The 19,149-nt window shown below is 50.8% G+C and overlaps 3 protein-coding genes across 7 annotated transcripts; all 3 read left to right on the plus strand.

Moving 5' to 3' along the window:
• The first annotated feature begins 2 nt into the window (after positions 1 to 2).
• ccdc106a (coiled-coil domain containing 106a) lies at positions 3 to 3,094 on the plus strand. 2 transcript variants are annotated; one of them, XM_003966243.3, is made up of 8 exons: positions 3 to 131; positions 548 to 633; positions 704 to 802; positions 1,037 to 1,258; positions 1,347 to 1,403; positions 1,483 to 1,749; positions 1,819 to 1,992; positions 2,069 to 3,094. In XM_003966243.3, the coding sequence occupies exons 2-8, from the start codon at positions 564 to 566 to the stop codon at positions 2,383 to 2,385; spliced, it is 1,206 nt and encodes a 401-aa protein (XP_003966292.1). In that variant the 5' UTR covers positions 3 to 131; positions 548 to 563; the 3' UTR covers positions 2,386 to 3,094. The 2 variants fall into 2 exon arrangements, with proteins under 2 accessions (XP_003966292.1, XP_029694684.1); XM_029838824.1 differs by lacking the exon at positions 3 to 131 and having other exon boundaries at positions 140 to 633.
• Positions 3,095 to 4,235: 1,141 nt separating this feature from the next.
• On the plus strand, positions 4,236 to 9,156 carry u2af2a (U2 small nuclear RNA auxiliary factor 2a). Of its 2 annotated transcripts, none has more exons than XM_029838989.1 (12): positions 4,236 to 4,852; positions 5,651 to 5,792; positions 6,063 to 6,098; positions 6,518 to 6,621; positions 6,921 to 7,072; positions 7,156 to 7,272; positions 7,379 to 7,535; positions 7,656 to 7,735; positions 7,919 to 8,041; positions 8,112 to 8,198; positions 8,681 to 8,929; positions 9,021 to 9,156. In XM_029838989.1, exons 1-12 carry the CDS (start codon positions 4,804 to 4,806, stop codon positions 9,153 to 9,155), a joined length of 1,431 nt encoding a protein of 476 aa, XP_029694849.1. In that variant the 5' UTR covers positions 4,236 to 4,803; the 3' UTR covers position 9,156. The 2 variants fall into 2 exon arrangements, with proteins under 2 accessions (XP_029694849.1, XP_029694850.1); XM_029838990.1 differs by having other exon boundaries at positions 7,379 to 7,517.
• A 2,271-nt stretch (positions 9,157 to 11,427) lies between these two features.
• cacng6b (calcium channel, voltage-dependent, gamma subunit 6b) lies at positions 11,428 to 17,985 on the plus strand. 3 transcript variants are annotated; one of them, XM_029839409.1, is made up of 6 exons: positions 12,739 to 12,860; positions 13,844 to 13,998; positions 14,153 to 14,530; positions 16,293 to 16,367; positions 17,046 to 17,183; positions 17,246 to 17,985. In XM_029839409.1, the coding sequence occupies exons 3-6, from the start codon at positions 14,167 to 14,169 to the stop codon at positions 17,464 to 17,466; spliced, it is 798 nt and encodes a 265-aa protein (XP_029695269.1). In that variant the 5' UTR covers positions 12,739 to 12,860; positions 13,844 to 13,998; positions 14,153 to 14,166; the 3' UTR covers positions 17,467 to 17,985. The 3 variants fall into 3 exon arrangements, with proteins under 3 accessions (XP_029695271.1, XP_029695269.1, XP_029695270.1); XM_029839410.1 differs by having other exon boundaries at positions 13,844 to 13,995; positions 14,150 to 14,530; XM_029839411.1 differs by lacking the exon at positions 12,739 to 12,860 and adding an exon at positions 11,428 to 11,674 and having other exon boundaries at positions 13,844 to 14,530.
• Positions 17,986 to 19,149: the final 1,164 nt, after the last annotated feature.

Here is a 19,149-nt window from a genome sequence, read left to right on the forward strand (position 1 = left end):
AGTGGGGGGAAATAAGACCGTAATTGTTATTGTTAGCTTGTTAGCTAGCGGTCGGACTAAAGAATGGAGATATGACAGAGTAATAACGTCTTATTACATGTATCCGATTGAGTTATTACAAACGCAAGCTGGTATGTAAAGATCTGTATTTACGAGTTATCGGTAGAGGCAAAGTAGACTATTGTCCATAAAATGCCAATAAACACCGATCGTACAAAAAGGATTGAGGTTTAATGTTTTTGTCGCAGTTCAATTCTTGCTAACATTATGCCAGGCTAATTGCGGCGGAGCTAACTAATAATAACCCTTCCCCACGGCGTTACAAACGTAAACATTTGACTAACATAATCAGTTTTGTTGCTCTGTTTTAATAAACAACACATTCACAATAGGGTCGCTTACGTTTTCCATAAAATACGATGGACCCCCATGATGACTGTAATAGAGTATAGATGAGCGTTTATGCAGCACGCCCATCTTTGGAGTCAGTTGTTTAACGTGGAAGGAAACATTCTTACACATGTGTTATAAACTGGCATTCTTTAAGTGGTTTGGAGAGTGAGATGGAGGACGGGAATAGGACCGATGCTGCCTCAACATCCAAGAGCCACGGCGGCTCCATCCACCTGCAGAGTATGGCTTCACCTGTCTGTTTAACTACAACTAGTTAACTACAACTAGGTAACGGAATGCTTTGACCTAGGTCTGAAAAACGAGGACACCTATGAGATTGCCATCCCTTATGAAGAGAACAGTTTTGAGCAACAGGGATTTTTTACCCAGAACGATCAGAATTTTGATGGTAAGTCTTAATATAAATGTAGAAACTCGTTATTCACGCAGGCCTTCACAGAAATAATGATAAATCATAATGCATCAAAGTATGTTATGATGGGACACAAGGATTGTTTTGGAGTTGTTGTTTTTCACATTACTGGAGGAACCAAAATGCCTTTAGCGCATAAAAAATGTGTTTTTGAGCAGACTTTCTTCATTTTCTGCCTCATTGTCGCCCACATGACCCCGTCACATAAAGAGGCCTCCTCATCTGCTGGCCCGTCGCCTATCAACAACTCGTACATGGTGATCACCAACCTGCGGACCCAGCTGCAGATCTCTCTGGAGAAGAACTCGTGGCTGCAGAAAAGAATCGAGGACTTGGAGGAGGAGAGGGACTTCCTGCGCTGCCAGCTGGACCGTTTCATTTTCTCCACCAAGAGCCACGGACAGGAGCCGGGTCAGAGCCAGTACAGTAACGGTGAGGAGGGAGAACACATCTTTAGAGATTTTCCTTTCTCTAAAGTGGAAGAGTGCCAAAGAAACTCTGCTGGTATTTCCCTCTGTAGGTTATGAGCCCAGACGGTTCACTTGGAGGGCAAGACGGGAGGATGAGCGTCCTGCTGGTCTGTAAAAAACGTTTGACTGCCCCTTTCAGCCCGTAAATAACAGCTCCTCCAATAAATGTCTTTTTTCTCTTTATAGAGCAGCAGAAGTCGAACTCGCAGCATTTTTCGTCCCGTCCGTTTATCCAGCGACGGCCCGGCCCTCCGACCATGACCCCCCCCAAAAGCCACGTCCCCAGTCAACTAACCAGTCAGCTGGTCTCTATTAATGCCCTGTTCAACTCTGCACAGTCCCAGAGCCTCTTGCAAGGCCACGGTCACGGCGCCTCGGCCGGCGGCGGCGGCGGCGGCAGCGGCCAGAGGTCGTCCATGAGTGAGATGAGCGGACATGGCAGCGTGGGTCCAGGTAACACAGGTCACCCACAGCTGCGTTTCACTAAAACTGGAGCTGAAGCGCGCGTTTCCTTCCTTTTAGCCGAACCGCTGTCGCTCGTGGGAGAATCTGGGGAATACCTGGAGCAGGACGCCTACCTCGATGAGGAGGAGCTGATATCAGGCGAAGACGTTCTGTCCGACGTCACCATTAACAGCAACAGACCACCAGTGAAGAGACGGCGGCTCTATCGAGCCCCGAGGGAGCGACAGAGAGGTGGGACCTGTTTAAAGTGGCTTGTTTTTTTAACAACCATCCCTGTAGTGACGATATTTCCCCCCCGTCTCCACAGTGAAAGATGCTGCTGGCGTGCTGCTGCGCTACAAGAAGATCCTCCTCACGTACCAGCGCCTGAAAAACATGTCGAAGGCCTTTCAGATCCACGGGGTGGACCGCAACACGGTGGCCTCCACCACGCCCATCGCCGAGCTGCTGCTGGTCGCCCCGGAGAAGGTGGCGGAGGTCGGGGAGTTCGACCCGTCCAAGGAGAAGCTGCTGGACTACGCGCGGCGATGCTACACGGCTCTGGACGAGGAGACGCTCAGCAGGGTGCAGGCGCTGAAGAAGAACAACCTGCTGCTGCCCATCTCCTACAGGTTCAGACACTGAGGGGGGGGGGGTTCTGTCTCTGGACAAGTCACCCACGAGCCCCGACCAGATGGAGGAGGAGCCGTTCCAGCGCAGCGTCCCCGTCCCGGACAGTGTCACGTTGAATCCTGCTGCTAGTTTAACACACGAACCCCCCCCCAAACACAGGCGACACGCTGGAGGAGGAATTCTGGAGAACGGGGAGAAAGTTTGACATCACTGGTGCTGGTGGAGCAGCAAGCCAGTGTGTTTTGGCATTACTCTGTAACCTATAGCTCTCACATGACCACACGCTGAGAAAGAACCCTCGGAACTGACTTTGTTGGGGTTTTGACCCTTTTTATTTTTTTTACTTTCCACCCGCCTCACTGCCGTTTATAATCTCCACGCGGGAGACAAGCAGCAGTTGTGGGTTCTTTTCTTGTGCAATAACTTGAATTCTTTTTGTTTTCCTTCCGTCTCTGCTGTTTGAACTGGGGCAGGCAGAGACTTGAAGCGTCTTGCATCCTTTCACCAAAGGTTGCACCAGTTTTATTTTATAAATATGAACTATTTGTAAGTGGCATATCTGCAGTTAACGTCGGTGAGTCGACGCCTCTCGTCTCCACGCTCATCTAATCAACCTAATCTAGGGGTCGCCGTGGCATTAGTATTTGTAATGTGGATTTTTGTAAATATTGTGGTTCTATGAAAAACAGCATCATTAAATGCACCTGATGTTTGCACACGGAACCTGCTGATGTTCTGAAGAGGGGAAGCTCAGTTCTGGCTGAACACCGCATTGGTCCATTTATCTACAAGGAAATTCTGCACTCTTAAAGATTGTGATGCTCCTATCGACATCGCGGCACCTCATGCACGTACTGTGCACGTACTGTGCAAGAGACAGCGCGGCCGCTGGAAGGTGCTGCAGTACCCCGTGTTGACAGATGATGGCGCTGTTGACCACCTGCGTGTCCCAAAGTTACGTTTCAACTCCTTTACTTTTACTCTGCACACGAACACGCGCGTTAAACTAACTTTGTCAAACGTGTTCAGACCAAAGAAGCCTCTAAAATAGGGCATTAATTACGTTATTATTTTACCGCATGAATAAACTATGCAGTATTTGAAACTGCATCATCTAGGGTTCACTCGCCGTGTAACCTTGGTTTTGAAGATTTGTCTATTTCCATATTCACCATTTCACACATGCAAACTAGATCCGCAGTTTGGAAAGTGAGAGAAAAACGCGCCTCAGGTATATAAACTGGTTAATCATAACCAACCATTTAAAAGCGTCCACAAAAAAACTGTCACTAATTTTGCAATATAAAAACAGAGTAATGTAAGTCGGGAAAATAAGTGAATTAACCCAATCACCGGTTTATGTTCTGCATTTCAGATTTAAATCAGCTATATTATCCTTAATATAGCCTTAACCGGGTATTTAACCAGGTAACAACCTTCCTGGTTAAAACATAGTAGAGCTATTTATGTTGTAAATGGAGCCAAAAACAACAAAAACATCTGTTGTTGAGCAGAATCATTGTTTTTATGTCAAAGATCATTCGCGATGAAACCGCCATTTGTTTTCCTGACAGAAAAAATCACTTTTTATCCCCTTTTAGGTTAAAAGGTAACAATGACAAAATTAAAACGTTTTTTTTTTTTGTTCTACAGAAAAGTAAAAACATAATTTGGAGCTTTTTAGAGTATTTTAGGTGAAACCTAGAGAATATAAAGGACACATTTATACGCTGAGACAGAATGTGCCATTTAAAATACGCGCGGTGCAAAGACAATAAACATTCAATTTCATTTTAATTATTTTATTCTTTTATTGGCTTTATTTCCCCATCCTTCGCCCGTGAAGCAGACCGGAAGCTTGTTGCATATCAACTTCCGGTGTCACGGGAAACCTGGGAGACCGAGCAAAAAAGCGGGCACACCGAAATCGTTGTTTTCGCTCGTCCTTAAAATATTATAACGTGTACGTTTGACCTATGTAGTCGAGTGATCGGGCGTTACGGAAGGGCGGCCTTTTGGTATTTTCATTTGGTTTTCGAAAAAAGTCTTAATTCATTAGGATTTTGCAGTAGCTAACTAGCGTTAGCTACCAAGCTCCATACCAGTGTGTGGAGAAGCGGGCCCATTCTTCTGGACTTTGCTACATGCTAGTTAGCTAATGTTAGCAGGCTAACACATGCGAACACGTTTTCTTTTTTCCAGTGAATTTCTGTTTCGGTGTAAATGAACACCCCACAACCGATCCATGTCCACGTTTTAATTATTTAGTAATTGTTTCGTGAAATTCGGAGCTGCTTTGCGCAAAAGTATTTGAGGTTCCGCATCGAAGCAATTGTTTTTGAAAACTGTTCACTTTCAGCTAGCTTAAGCTAGCCGTCGCCTCCTGAACAACGCCGTCGCTGAAAGAGTAGCACTCCTCTACTCACAAAGATGTCGGATTATGACGAATTCGAGAGACAACTATCTGAAAACAAACAAGGTAAATGAACCGACGGCAAAAACGTTCAGTGTACGCTTGTATAAATTGTCGCAATTCCTAAGTTAGGTTGGGATACGTCTATTTACTGGCGCATGCTACGTCCGTAGCCCACGGGCTTGTGCTAATCAGGACGCTGTGGTTTAAGTCGGCGGCGTTTGTCGTGCAATCGTGTCGAAGTGCTCGTCCACGTCCATTAAGCTGGGCGATTTGCGTGATTGCAGCGTGTCGTTTCTGTGAGATCCACGCTTTTAATTGCTCCTTTGCACAATTAAATGACACCCTAAATGAAGTTAATGCAATAGCCGTGACACCTAGCTCTCATTGGCATTAGCCCTTCATGAATATATGCTCCTAAATGTATACTTTAATTGGGGAGACGTAACTCTTGCACACAGTATCTGTTCAGACAGATTTCAAGCCACGATGATTGATTTTATCATATTGATTTTATCATAGCGTTAATTTTAACAATAAAATCTATTTAAATGTAGCACGAATGATGCCACTGATTCAATATCAATCTCTCCTTAAGTTGCAACAATTCTCATCATTTTATTCTCCTCTTTATGTGAACAATCACAAAAGTGAATCTGAACACGACCAGTATTTGTACCTGATTTCAAGCCACACTGACTGGGTTTTTTACTTTATAAAGTTGATAAAATCCTGATTTTATCTTTATTCGAAGCAGCGTTTCCAGTAGTTTCACCCACATTTGCAAACTTTGAAGGCCAGTCGTTATTTCACATTTCCATTCACCGTTTCCCTTTAAGTTATTAATGGTTCCAATTGTTGCAGCGGAAAGGGACAAAGAGAACCGCCACCACCGCCGTTCCTCCTCTCGCAGCCGGAGCAGAGAGAGGAAGAGGAGGAGCAGAGACCGAGACAGACGCAGCAGAGATCGCCGTGGGGACAGCAAGGAGCGCCGACACAGACGCAGGTGGGTCTTTACGTGCACGGCCGCGCCGTCATGTGACACGGCGAAGACGCACGTCGAACCTGGCGCCTAAATTTAGCCTGTCCCTCACTCGAACAATGTTATCAGACCCCCTGTTTCAAATGGCCACAGCTAAACGCCTCCGTGTAGCTCTGGCGTGACTCCTCAGGGCGCCACAGAAATGATGTAGAATCATCTGCTAAACGTGTGAACGGGAAATGTTGGTAAATTTGGCTGATTTTGGAGAGTGAACCCCTGCCAATGTCGTTTCAGCTCGCCATCCAACTACCCCCAGGACAACGCCGGAAGGTAATGAAGCAAACGGACACAAAGTCGAGCCGAGTGACGCAGTCGTGTGTAGCTGTAACAACCCTCGAGAAAAGAAATGAAACTATTGCATTGGCGCATCGGTACTGGGAAGAGTTTGTGTGCCGTTTGGCCCAGATGTGCACGCTCGCTATCCTGGCTGAAGCTAAACCAGGGCTGCTCTGCTCTCTCTTCAGAAGACCTGAAATATTCACACGCAGCCAAAGAAACGGGCTGTTTTTACATCCACGGCTCCACAGATCCCCCTTTTTTTAACATTTAAATACAGAACAAAGTACGAGAAACGTAATATTAATCTGTTTTTGTGACCCCTAATGTGTATTTAGTTGTTTACTTTTGAATATGAAGGAAGCTTTGATGCGGTGTGTTACATCTGTTTGTCCCCCCCACCCCCCCCACAGTCGCTCTCCTCACCGTGAGAAGAAGAAGAAGGTGAAGAAGTACTGGGACGTCCCCCCACCGGGCTTTGAACACATCACTCCAATGCAGTACAAAGCCATGCAAGGTACCAAAGCGGGTTTAAATACGCGACCAAGTGGTTTCTCTAGAACCCGGTTACCATTTAGAGACGCACGCGTGTCGGGTCTCGGCGCCTTCGGTGGAGCTGAGGCCAAACCTCCGCGAGTGTCACGTGACTCCGGCGTCGTCGTCCATTAGTGACGCGCCCAGCAGGGGGCAGCGTAGGCTTCCCTCTCGGGGCGCGCTCTGGTTATTTGAACGTTCTTCTCCGACACCGCGTCGCCCCCCCCGATCACGAGCTCGTCCGCCTTTAAACGAATGCTGACTCCTGTTGTGCGTCTCCAGCTGCAGGCCAGATCCCAGCCACAGCCCTCCTCCCCACCATGACTCCAGACGGCCTAGCGGTGACCCCCACCCCCGTGCCTGTGGTGGGGAGCCAGATGACCCGCCAGGCCCGTCGCCTCTACGTGGGCAACATCCCCTTTGGCATCACAGAGGTGAGCAGCATCAACCTGGGGGGGGGTCGGTGGGACGCGTCGGCGGTGATCTTCGCCACAACTCACGCTTCTCTCGTGCGCAGGAGTCCATGATGGACTTCTTCAATGCCCAGATGCGTCTGGGGGGGCTCACGCAGGCACCTGGGAACCCTGTTCTTGCAGTTCAGATCAACCAGGATAAGAACTTTGCCTTCCTTGAGGTGAGAACGCGTCGTCCTTTCTGCCCCCGTTAGAGGAACGCGCGTCATTTACACGTGTGTCTGTGCGTGTGTGTGTGTGTGCGCGCGTGTGTGTGTGTGTGTGCAGTTTCGTTCAGTGGATGAAACAACACAGGCAATGGCATTTGACGGCATCATCTTTCAAGGCCAGAGCCTGAAGATCCGCCGTCCCCACGATTACCAGCCGCTGCCTGGCATGAGCGAGAATCCCAGTGTCTATGTGCCTGGTACAACGACAGTTCATGGTTTTTAACTTTTTTTAGTACTTGTGACATCATTCACAAGACTTCATTTGTCAATCAGCCGCTCCATTAACCTGTTTCCCTTCTCCACCATGTGTGATCTTCTCTGTGCTGCTTCTGTAGGGGTGGTGTCCACGGTGGTGCCGGACTCGGCTCACAAGCTCTTCATCGGCGGTTTGCCGAATTACCTGAACGATGACCAGGTTGATATTCCTGCATTAATGAGCGGCGGCGCTCTGTTGCTCTGAGGCTGTTTAACCTTGACGTTTCCCTCCCCCCCTCCCCTGCTGTAAACGGCTGCTTCCTACGGCTGAGAAGAATCGGGGGCCTCGGTCGTCAGGTGGGATGTTTGGAGAGTCGTGTCATTCTTTTGTTTTGTGTGGCAGGTGAAAGAGCTGCTGACCTCTTTCGGGCCCCTCAAGGCCTTCAACCTGGTGAAGGACAGCGCCACGGGCCTGTCCAAGGGTTACGCCTTCTGCGAGTACGTGGACGTCAACCTCAACGACCAGGTGAGTCTCGACGTTTACTCTGACGGTGACGTTGTTGTCGGAGGTAAACACGATCCCGGTGTTGTTCCAGGCCATCGCCGGGCTGAACGGAATGCAGCTGGGAGACAAGAAGCTGCTGGTGCAGAGAGCCAGCGTGGGATCCAAGAACGCCACCCTGGTGAGTGTCCAGGGGGGGGGTGGGGGACCGGGGACGGCGGCGGGGGCCCGGACACCGTCTCTGATCCTGCTGCAGAGCTGCTAAGAAGAAAGACACGCCGACGGCGTTCCCGACCAACTATTTATCTGCTAATCTCTTCACGCTCGGTCTCGCTCCCGAGACGCGCGTCAAGCACGTGTTTGCTAACGTTACAGCTCGGATGATCTCATCAGCACATCAAAAGCATCTTCACTTCATCCATTTCCAACAATGTCTCCTGTAAGACGATCACGGCTGAGCTTCTCGCCTCGTGGGTCAGGAACTGTCACCACTTCCCCGCGTGTTGGACCGGTTCTGGCAACACAAACATTCACAGCGCGGCTCTGAAATCACATAAGCCCTTAATTTACCGACAGTATAAACACGTGGCTCCGATGTTTCACTTGATATCTGTTTCCATGTAACACACTTGCTGCTCTGAGCCCTTCTGTCCGTCCTTCCAGACGAGTATAAACCAGACCCCGGTGACGCTGCAGGTCCCGGGTCTGAACAGCTCCGTCACCCAGATGGGCGGCGTTCCCACTGAGGTGCTGTGCCTGATGAACATGGTGGCGCCGGAGGAGCTCCTCGACGACGAGGAGTACGAGGAGATCGTGGAGGACGTCCGGGACGAGTGCGGCAAATACGGCCAAGTGAAGAGCATCGAGATCCCCCGACCCGTGGACGGCCTGGAGGTGCCCGGCACCGGGAAGGTACCGAGCGCCGCTCCCGGGGGGGGGGGGGAAACGGCGGCGGGAGGAGCACGCCGAGTAACGCGCTTGTTTGTTTTCAATCCCCTTTCAGATCTTTGTGGAGTTCATGTCCGTCTTCGACTCCCAGAAGGCCATGCAGGGCCTGACGGGGAGGAAGTTCGCCAACAGGGTGGTGGTGACCAAGTACTGCGACCCAGACGCGTATCACCGCCGGGACTTCTGGTAAAGGAGAAAAAGAAGAGGGGGGGAGGGGGGGGAGCAGCTTAGGATGAGGTCCAGATCAGCCCCCATTGATTATTTCAAGTAGATCTGGTTAAGTTATCATGTGAAATGGGGGTGGGGGGGGTCCAGTGGGGGGAGGGGGGCATTGGGGCGGGTTGGGGTGTTAAGAATTTTGACTAATGTGTGTAATTCTAGGGCCAGGTCGGGGTCAACCATTTTTTTATACTCTGTGAGACCAGGATGTCATTTTGAGCGGGGAGGGGGGGGGGGGGGGGCGCCACACTCTAAAGGGTTGTATTTAAACGGAGGGAGCCTGTTTTAGTGGGACGGAGCCTCGGTGGGGATCTAACTGGACTATTTGGGTGGGGAAGGATGGAACCCTGGAGTGAGGTTTTGGAGGAAAAGATGATTGAATTATTCTTCTGTTTTCAGCCGTCTGAGTAGCCGTAACACCCCCTTCAGTCGTGCCCTCGTTAGAAAGACTGTCTTTCCTCTTTTATTTTATTTTTTTCTCCTTCGTATATCATCATTTTCATCCGATTTCAACCCCCCTCAGGATGAGAGAAGCTGTGGTTTAATTGGACTCTATATGAATGTTAACTGTAATCGTTCCAATACTGTGTGTAGTTTCAGACTTCAGCTGTAATCTCACTCTGTATCCAGGCCACAGAATAACACAAACTATGTTGGATGTCTCTTAATTTCTTTCTCTCTTCCCCGACACGGCGCCGTGCGCAGCTTTTAACGGTCGAGGCCCGCCGTGGTTTCAGGTGGGGGATGAAATAAATGCCGATTCGTTTCATTGGTCTGGTTCTTGGTGGTTTCCACTCTTCCTTACCAAAAGCCTTAATATCCCGCTAATTTTCAAAGGAGAGGAATTGGGTTGGCCCCCCTCACAGAAAGGCGTCTCTACGTTCACGGCTCACTCTCATTACTCTTGTTTTTCAGTAGATTTGGATTGTTAGATGTGTTGGATTTTATTTTTGTTGTTTTTTGATGGAGCATCTCACTTTGACAAGACCAAATAAACACATGAATAATAGCCACGACTCATGTCGTACTTCAGACTGGAAGCGGTTCCACACTGGTGACTTCATACCTGATACCTGAGAAGAAGGTAATAACCCAAAAGTAATTTTTAAAAAAAAAATCAGCTTTTTTTGCTCATCTCCACCATGGTCACATGACTCCGAGGACCACGTATCTGTCAGGCTGATTTCACTTTACCAGAGGTTGCTGACCGGTTTATTCCTGATATTTTAGGATTTTACTACTTTCTTACACCTGCTTTCTTGGCATCAATGTCTCATTTTTTTTTTTTTTTTATTCTGAGAAAATGTGATTTATTGAATGAACCTCAAAAACCCCACATAAAGGCAAAAACTGTTTCATTTGCCCAAGTTGTTTTCAAATGTTGATTAAAAACTGAATTTACACGACGTTCTATTTTTGCTTCCTTTTTTTTTTACGCACACACATCAACTTTGAAGGAAAAAACCCGAGTTTCATTCCTGTTTTAACAAACCTCACGTTGTAGTTGAGGTTAACGACCAGGTGGTGGCGCCATTAAACACCGACAGAAAGCCGCTTTTTCCAGTTATGTAATTTGTCATTTTAAGATTATTTACTACGTGGCAGCAAAACATCCTAATGGGGTTTGCACGTGTTTCCTAGTACCCTAATTTAAATAGACCTATTATTGCTCATTGAAATTTGACTCCCGTATAAATAAAATGATAGAATTAAACCGGAAGTGAGCAGGATCCAAACCGGTGATTTAACAAAGGCTGTGAACCGTTTTCGGAGCAGCAACATCTTCGCTGTCCCCTCCCGGCTCTATATTTCCCACCTCTGCATTGCTGCACCTCGCTGCACAAAAGGCAGCATCGGGGCTGCTGATGCAACACTGCTGTCTTCCCCCCTGGGAAGGGCGGTGGCTGCGCACACGCAACAGCAACGCTCATGTCCCCCACAGGAGATGACCTCTCCTCCACATCAGGCCCAAACGAACCGGTCTGGTGCCGCAGAGAGGCTCGGTGGGGGGACTCACCACCCCCCTCTAGTGGTGGATGCGGGTAAGAGACGGTCATTGTCATTCTGGCCGGCGCCTCCTCATTGATCCTCATTCAGAAAGATGCACGGCTGCAGCAGATGCACGCGCACGACCTGCATCTGAAACGCGGCACAAGAGCGGAGAGCATCAGCAGTACGTCCACATGGCCATAAACTCACCTCCTGACCCCCCCCCCCCCACACACACACACACACAGCCTCGTCAACACCGGCTGTGCGACGCCTCTCTGGCATTAAACCAACCCTTCCTGGAACCGCCAGACCGGCTCCCGTAGGACCAACATCCACGCCACACCCAAAGATCACAATGCCGATACCCTCCAACGTTCCAGCTCCAGCGGGTCACTTTCGCCCCCTCGTCCACGTGCTCAGCCGCTCCCTTTAGCCGTCATGTGACCGCCGCGTTGCTCGGCTGCAGCCAACAGGCAGTAAAAGTCGCCCCGTTTTCAGGTGAGAACAAGAAACTTCAGAAATCCTCCCGAATGTGTCTGACCATCCACATGGCACGTGATCATACGTGCGTGTGTGTGCGTGTGTGCGTCTTCATGCGTGCATCATCCCTGCTGACAGCATCTCCCATGTTGTAGATTATTGATGGCCTCCCGCAGATGGACGGACGCAGATGTCCCCTGGAATTAGCAGTAGTAGAATCACGATAAAGAGGGGACACGTTTGTGTGTGTGTGTGTGTGTGTGTGTGTGTGTGTGTGTGTGTGTGTGTGAGTGAGAGAACCCCATGAGTTTAAAGGAGCTGTCAGAGACCCGATATGTGGAGGTCCGGCAGCAGGCCGCAGTGCAGAGCAGCACGCTTTGACCGCTCCGGATGTTGTGGGTGTTTATCCGTCTCCCACCGCCTGCAGCCTGTTTCGTCCCTTTTCTCTACAGATCTCCCTCTTCTGCCCCCCCCCCCCCCCCCCCCCCGCCCCCCCCCAGCCTCTAGCTTTGGTTTCTCCCTCTCTTCGGCGCCACTGGATCCGAGCAGAGCTGGGGCCGCTGGAAAAAACGAAGCCCTGAAGTTTCCCCGGATCCCGAGGAATGGATTCTCATTTAAATCTCCTAACTGCCAGTGTGTTTGCACCTGCCCCCACACATGACCGTGCCCCCCTCCCTTGAGAAAACGTCCCCAATCCCTCAGCTCCCTCTCATATTTCCCCTCTCCGCTGCTCATTTTCGGGGCAGCCGACTGCGTCTCGGCCTCTCCTGTAAACACGGGCCTCCTTCTCGCCTCTTACTTAATGTCATTAACAGGTGGCCGTCCAAAATAGACCCCCCGCCTGCGCGTGCACGTACAGACGGGGGGGCCGGCCGGTGATCGGGTCTTCGTCATGCGGGCGGCCACCCTGCAGCGCCTCGGCTCCCCTCGTTTACAATGTCAGCCGTGTTTGCAGTGCGAGCGGCGGCGGCGTGCGCGGACACCAGTTGCACTGGCGGCTCTCGCAGGCAGCAGTGCAAACACATTTAATCATCAACAGCCAACCAGGCTGCAGTGCCCCCCCCCCCCCCCCCTGTTACACTCACTTTCCATAACCCTGACATACCTCCCTCCCACTCTCCCCCCTCTATACTCCCCCTCCGGCGCTCTCCCTCTCTATTGAGTTGCGAGCGTCTCTTCCTGCTGAAGGGAACCCGGCAAACAGGTCAGACTCTCTCTTCTTTACGTTCAAGTGTCTTTCAGCTCGGCGCCACGGCGGACCTGGTTCCCCATCACGGGTCGTGGTTCGGCTGCATCGCTGCCCGGACGTCTGAAACGGGGACGACTGCACGATTCCTGGGCGTTTGACCGGCGTCGCCCTGACGTGGTTCCTCTCTGGCTGATGATCATCTCATTAACTCAGTGTTAATGACCAGGATGTTGCCATTCTCCCCTCCTGTTGTGTGTTTTTCTGTGCAACACGTTGGTTAGTTCCGGGGTGACAGAGCTCTTCTTTCGTCCTTAAAATTCCAAAGCTCAAAGTGACGTTTCAGCATTTGCTGCTTTCGGCTGGATGACAAAGAAAGGAAATCGTTCACAATCTTGCACACAGTTGCGCCTATATTCGAACCTCTGCATTAAACGAGCCGCCAACTGGAGCCACGGTCCGAACTGGGCCAACCCCCCCCCCCCATCTCTTTGTCACAGGGTTAAGGGATGAGTTATCACCTCTCGCAGACGCCATGTGGGAAAGTGACGCCCCCGCATGCGTCCAGTTCCGAGGTGCTGCCTCTCCGACTGTACGCTTGAACCGGTCGGGGCTGCAGGTTTGTAGCCTTTACTGGAGCTCCGAAGGCAGGAGCCAAGGTATTTCTGTCCACCCATTATCCCCTTAGATAAAGGAGGGATCTGGGGGGAGCCAGAGATAGTCTACCTACTCGGAAATGGTTGGGGGGGGGGCAAGCTGGGTGGTCCATTGTGGTGCTGTGGTGTTATACCCTGCCCAGGCCGACTCACCCAGTCCACTTGTGTCTCCGGCCGTCCAGGCAAACGCCACGTGGCTCATTTATTGGCCGAGCGCTCGTCACGCGGCCCCCGGGGAGCGATAACCGCGGGCGTCGATCAAGCGGTTGGAAACGAAATATTCCGCTGTTGATAAAAGGAGGCCCGGCTGCTCTTTCATCTCTGCTCCATCTCTGTGTTTCACAGGCGTGGATGGAAAACAGACCGCGGCCGTCCTGGTCTTGGCCCCCCCTCTCCTGCACGTTTCATCGTCTCCTTCCTTTATCTGGCCTCCGCTCCAGCGCACGCCGCTGCCTAATCTAGCTGCCGAGCCTACGTACTCTTACCTGGCTCACTCAGGCTCCATTTTACCCATCCATCACCTGATATGCTTTAAACATCCTAACCTGCAGTTCCCTTTTTTTCCTGTCGACGACCTTCCTCCCTTGTTGCTGCTTTGATCTTCGAGCCAGAGTTTCCTCTTCTTCACTCTGCTTTTTTTTTTCTGGCCTCGGCCAGTCGGGGCGAGCATGTGGTCGAATTTTTTCGTGCAGCAGGATGAGGAGGGTCACATTGGCATAGCGGGGACTGGCCAAGCCGGGGGTTTGGGTGCGATGAAAGGGGGAAGGGGCCAGAGGAGGACCCACAAGATGAGTGACAGCCTGGAGGGGAAGATCAAGCTGGCCTTCTTTTTGTCGATCATTGGCGTGACCCTGTCGGTGTTGGGCATGGGGACGGAGTTTTGGGCAGAGCTGGCCCAACCCAAGAATTCCAGTGGCAACCAGACCTGTCAGATGGCCCATTATGGCCTGTGGAAGGGCTGCATCCGCACCCTATGGGTGGCCGACGTGGACCCAGAGAGGACAAGCTGCGGCCCCGCTGAACTTCCTGGAGGTGAGACCTCGAGGCTGCACGTGTCTGTCTGACTCGATCCTCCTCCTCCTCCTCCCTGTTCTGTGTAGCAGGTGAGGTTTCTGGAGGGCACGCTTCCCTTCTGTTTCTCCCCCAACTGTCCGCTCACGTCGGCCTCTCCGGTAAACCTCGGGACCGCCTGCACGCCACAGCGGCATGGAAGGGAACGCATATAGAAAAAAGGGTTAATAGGTATTTATGTGAGGTCTCAACAAAACACGCGCTCCTAATCTCTGCAGTTTCTCTTTGCCGTCACCACTGATGTGAAAAACAGAAGGAAGGGGAGCATAAGTAATACGATGCGTTCCCTCTGGGAGCACGCTTACATCTGTAGATCTTTCATGTGAGCCCAGAGGGGAGCGAAGGGCGCTGCGGCAGCGACTTCACTCCATAAAGATATATTTTCATTCCTTGAGTTTTTTTTGTTTTTTTTTTGCTGTACATACTGCATAATGCTAATTTTCCACGTGCTTGTGTTCGTGGCAGCCTTGCAAAGGAAGAGAGGAAGTGTAGTTGTGTGTTTGATGCAGTGCGCATACATGCATATATACTGTATTTGTATCTAGGTCATCCTATAGATAATGTACAAACCCAATCATTAAAAAAAACGTGGAAGCTTCGTGGCTAACGCTAAGGCTGCGTGTGCAGCCTGATGTTTCTAATATTCCAGCAGTACATTTTCATTTGCTGACTTTGGGGTACACAGGCAACACGGAGAGACTGTCTGATGCGAAGTGGAGCAAAGCTTCTTCTTTATGCAGAGAAATGTGAATCACGTGTGTGCTACACACACACTCATCCTTGGACTTCTATCTTTGTGAGGACTTTCATAGACGTAATGCATTACCCAGCTCCCAACCTTAACCCCTCGCCAAAATGCCCTCACTTCCTGGAAATGAGGAGTATTTTGGTGCTCGCTGGGCACCACGTACAAGAACGCCCCTGCTGTCAAAGAACACATTCATTCCTCCGTCTCGATGCGCTGCGCGTTCCCGCCAACAGACGCATTTGTGCGTCTGAGCCTCTCTGTCGGTGAGCACGTTTGGGCTCGCGGGCTTTTTTTTTTCCCGCCACCGTCTGACGCTTTGTTTCTCACCCCGTCGACAACAGCCGACCAAAGTGTGTGTGTGTGCGTGTGTGTGTGTGTGTGTGTGTGTGTGTGCAAACATTCGGTCATCTTGTGCCACAGAAACATTCGGCGGCTGAAAGTCATCACTATGCGCTTGTGAAGCCGAGTGGAATCTGACTACTTCACAGTTTTTGTCTAAATATAGCGGGGAGGGGGGAGGGGGGGTGGGGGTGGAGGGGGGGTGAGGATGGGGGACACAGTGAAAGGGAGAGAGGGCATGTCTGATGCAGTACTAACCAAGCCCTGTTTCCTCTCCCTCACCTCCATCTGTGGTTCCACCTCTCCCTTCGCCTCTCCTCGCCGCCCTCCCAGCTGCACCCCGCTTGCCCTCCCCGTTTCTGCATATTCCCTGCATCCCCCCCCTCCTCCTCTCACCCAGTGCCCCCCCCCCCCATCCTCAGTCTTATACCGCCTCTCTGGCAGCGCCATATGCGCAGTGCTGTGTGTTGCAGCTAATGCTCCACGCGTGGATATAAATAGGACTAATGCCTGTAAGGACCCTGCATGCATGCATATAGGCTGTAGCAGGAAAAAGAAAGCAGCCCCGCGCGTGCACGTGCGCGCGCTCGCCACTGTCTTTCATCTCTCGCTGTGATCTCTCTCCTCTTCCCGCAGAATCCAACTGCACCTACTTCAAGTTCTTCACCTCTGGGGAGAACGCAGTCATATTCAAGAAGACAACCCATAACAGTGAGCCGTTCTCTCCGCTACTCTTTGGCTCAGGCTGATGCCCAGAGCGCAGGGATGATCAATAAAGACCTTCCCTGAGCATTCCGGGGACCACGCCGGTGGCTTTAGTGCGTTTCAGCTCGTTTACCTCAGCTGCCTCCAAAACAAGTCATCCATCAGGCTGATTTATGTGCTGATATTACGGCCGAGCCGGCTGAGCAGAGTTTGCTGCATATGTTGATACGGTCTTCCTTGTACCAAGAGGCAGTCGTGGTTTTTATTAATGTCACCCGGGCATAAACCTCCAGCAAATATGGTAAATACACATGTTGGTCAATGTGTTTATCTGTCCGCTCTTTTATCAGCAAGTGTGCAGAGTTATTGTTTGTTTTGTTTGTTTGTGTTTGGCGCTGAAGAATTTACACGTTGTCCAACACTAGCGCGTTTGTTTGCTGTCGTACGTTAGCATGCAAACGTGTGCAGCTAAGAGGGGACGTTAATGATCTCCTCCACCTCCTCCACCACCCCAAATGAGTCTGCTCCTATTTCCTCCTGTTAAAAGGAAGTTTCTGCCGCTGTTTCCTTCGGGTTGCCATAGCGACAGCCTTGATTGTAACACACGCTGTGTAAATAAAGTTGGGTTGAATCTGTGATTCTGCCAAATAAACGTTTGAATGTTTCTCCGCATATCTCCCGCAGCTCTGAATTTAGCCGCAGCCATTCTGGCGCTTCTGAGCCTGACCATGATGGCGATGGGCTCCATCTGCATCGCCATGGCGCTGAATAAAGGCGTGGCCTTCTTCCTTAAACCGGCCTCCTTCTGCTTCATTCTGTCAGGTAGGAACTCCCAGCATGCAGTGCTGCAGCCTCCTCTGCATGACTCTGGGCCCTGTGTGCAGGTGTGCTGGTCCTCCTGTCTGTCCTGGTCTTCCACCAGTCCGTCCTGGCCCTGCTGTCCACTGACCACTCCGTCCCCGTGCACCACCAGCTCTCCTGGTCTGTGGCCTGCGTGGGCTCGGCTGGAGGAATTCTAATGCTCGGCGGATTCCTCTTCATCCTCCTCTCCCTCCCCTTCAGCCCCTGGCAGAAATGCCTGCCGCACAAGAACAGCGCCACCTAGCACTTGAATGCACCCCTCATTATTTTTAAATAACAGTGGATCCTAACAGTGGATCATTTTTAGTTTTCTATATATATATTTGTGTCATAAATAAGTCTGATAGTTATACAATCATAGGATGAATAGAATCTTTCTGCCAGCAGAACACACACACATTTGTATGTGTTGAGTAAAAAAAAAAAAAAAAAGATTTGGTTTGGTGATTTGGTGCTTAGGGAAGCTGAGGTTTTCCTGGAAGGGAGGATGGAGGATGGGACTGTCATGCTGGGAGTTGCTACCTGCTCAACGCAGCCGCCCAGGTCATTTCTGAAGGGCTGAAGTGAAACCGGATCCTCAACCAGCTGGGAGAAGCCGAAAAGGCTCTTTTGTATATTTCAGAATTGTGTTGAGCTCGTCTTTGTAAATAAGCTAAGTGGAAACGATGACTGTATATTTAGCCTGTGTCCTGCCAGCTCACTTTATTTGCCTTATATGCATCCATCACATTTGTCCTGCCTATAAATGCTGCATTTTTTGGAACACCTGCTGCGTCTGCTCATCATTGGGGGGGGGGGGGGGGTGTTTACCTGTGCTGCTCCTGATTATGGCGTGCAACAGTAACCGCCTCTCTTTTGTTTGCCCGCTCTCAAAGCTGACATCCACCATTTTCACCCCTTCGCAGCGTGACTCTGGAGCCGTCTGCCAAACATCCAGCCCCCCCCCCCCCCACATCCCACTCATCTATAATTAGGCCAGAACGCATCGTAATGCAGTTTGCTGCGGTGGGCGAGAAACCTTATCCTCAGATTCCAACTGTGCCCCCCCCCAGCCCATGCTCCTCTGCCCTCTCCTTCACATCTCCACCTCTGACCTCAGGACCGTGAGCTCCTCGACCCACCTCCACCTTCCTGGCCCCACATCGATCCGCGACAAATGTTGGCCCTCTTCTCTTGTTTGGATCTAAATTTGGGAGGTCGTGCAGGGAACCAGACGACAGGAGGAAAGAGGACAAACCCCATCTCCCCCAGAACCATAAAGAGCCTATAATTAACCCTAACCATCCGCACTGACCCCCTACCCCTAACTCTCTAACCTCTGCCTTAAAACCGCGTGTTAACCCTAAAACGGTCCTTCGAAGTGGTGGGAAACCAGCCAAAATGGCCCCAGGTCACAGAAGTGTCCTCGCTTTGCTGGTAGAAACGGTAGAATGATATTGGTCCTCAATATGCAGCCGATACGAGGACACACATGCGTACACTTCAAACTCTGGGTGGGCAGAACCCGAGTCCACATGACACACTATCCAGGTTGTATATATAGTCTGTGGTCCTGCAGAGACGGGGGTGACGTGTGGCCCCTGCAAGCTTGTAAGTAGAAAAGAGCTTCCAAAAAACTTTGAAGTGCTCGAGAGTGAAGCTCGAGAGGAGGAATGGCACAACTCATGCAGTTGGCGCAGGTTTTGAGCTGCGTTAGCGGGAAACGCGACAGGGAGCGGCACCTTAGCGGGATGACCCCGCCCTCTTTGGCGCCCCTCATCCAGTGCTTCAGTTTCACTTGGCTGCGTCACTGGAGCGAGATTTGATTAGGTATGCTAATAGCAGGGCAAGGCTGCCCATATAAATGTCTGTGAAGGCTCCTCGTGTTATGTTCACCTCTGGTCTGAAAGGCCGCTCCGGTCCTAATGAGGACTGTCGGACCTGAAAG

Source organism: Takifugu rubripes, chromosome 7 (genome assembly GCF_901000725.2).
Source record: "Takifugu rubripes chromosome 7, fTakRub1.2, whole genome shotgun sequence".
NCBI classification, from domain to species: domain Eukaryota; kingdom Metazoa; phylum Chordata; class Actinopteri; order Tetraodontiformes; family Tetraodontidae; genus Takifugu; species Takifugu rubripes.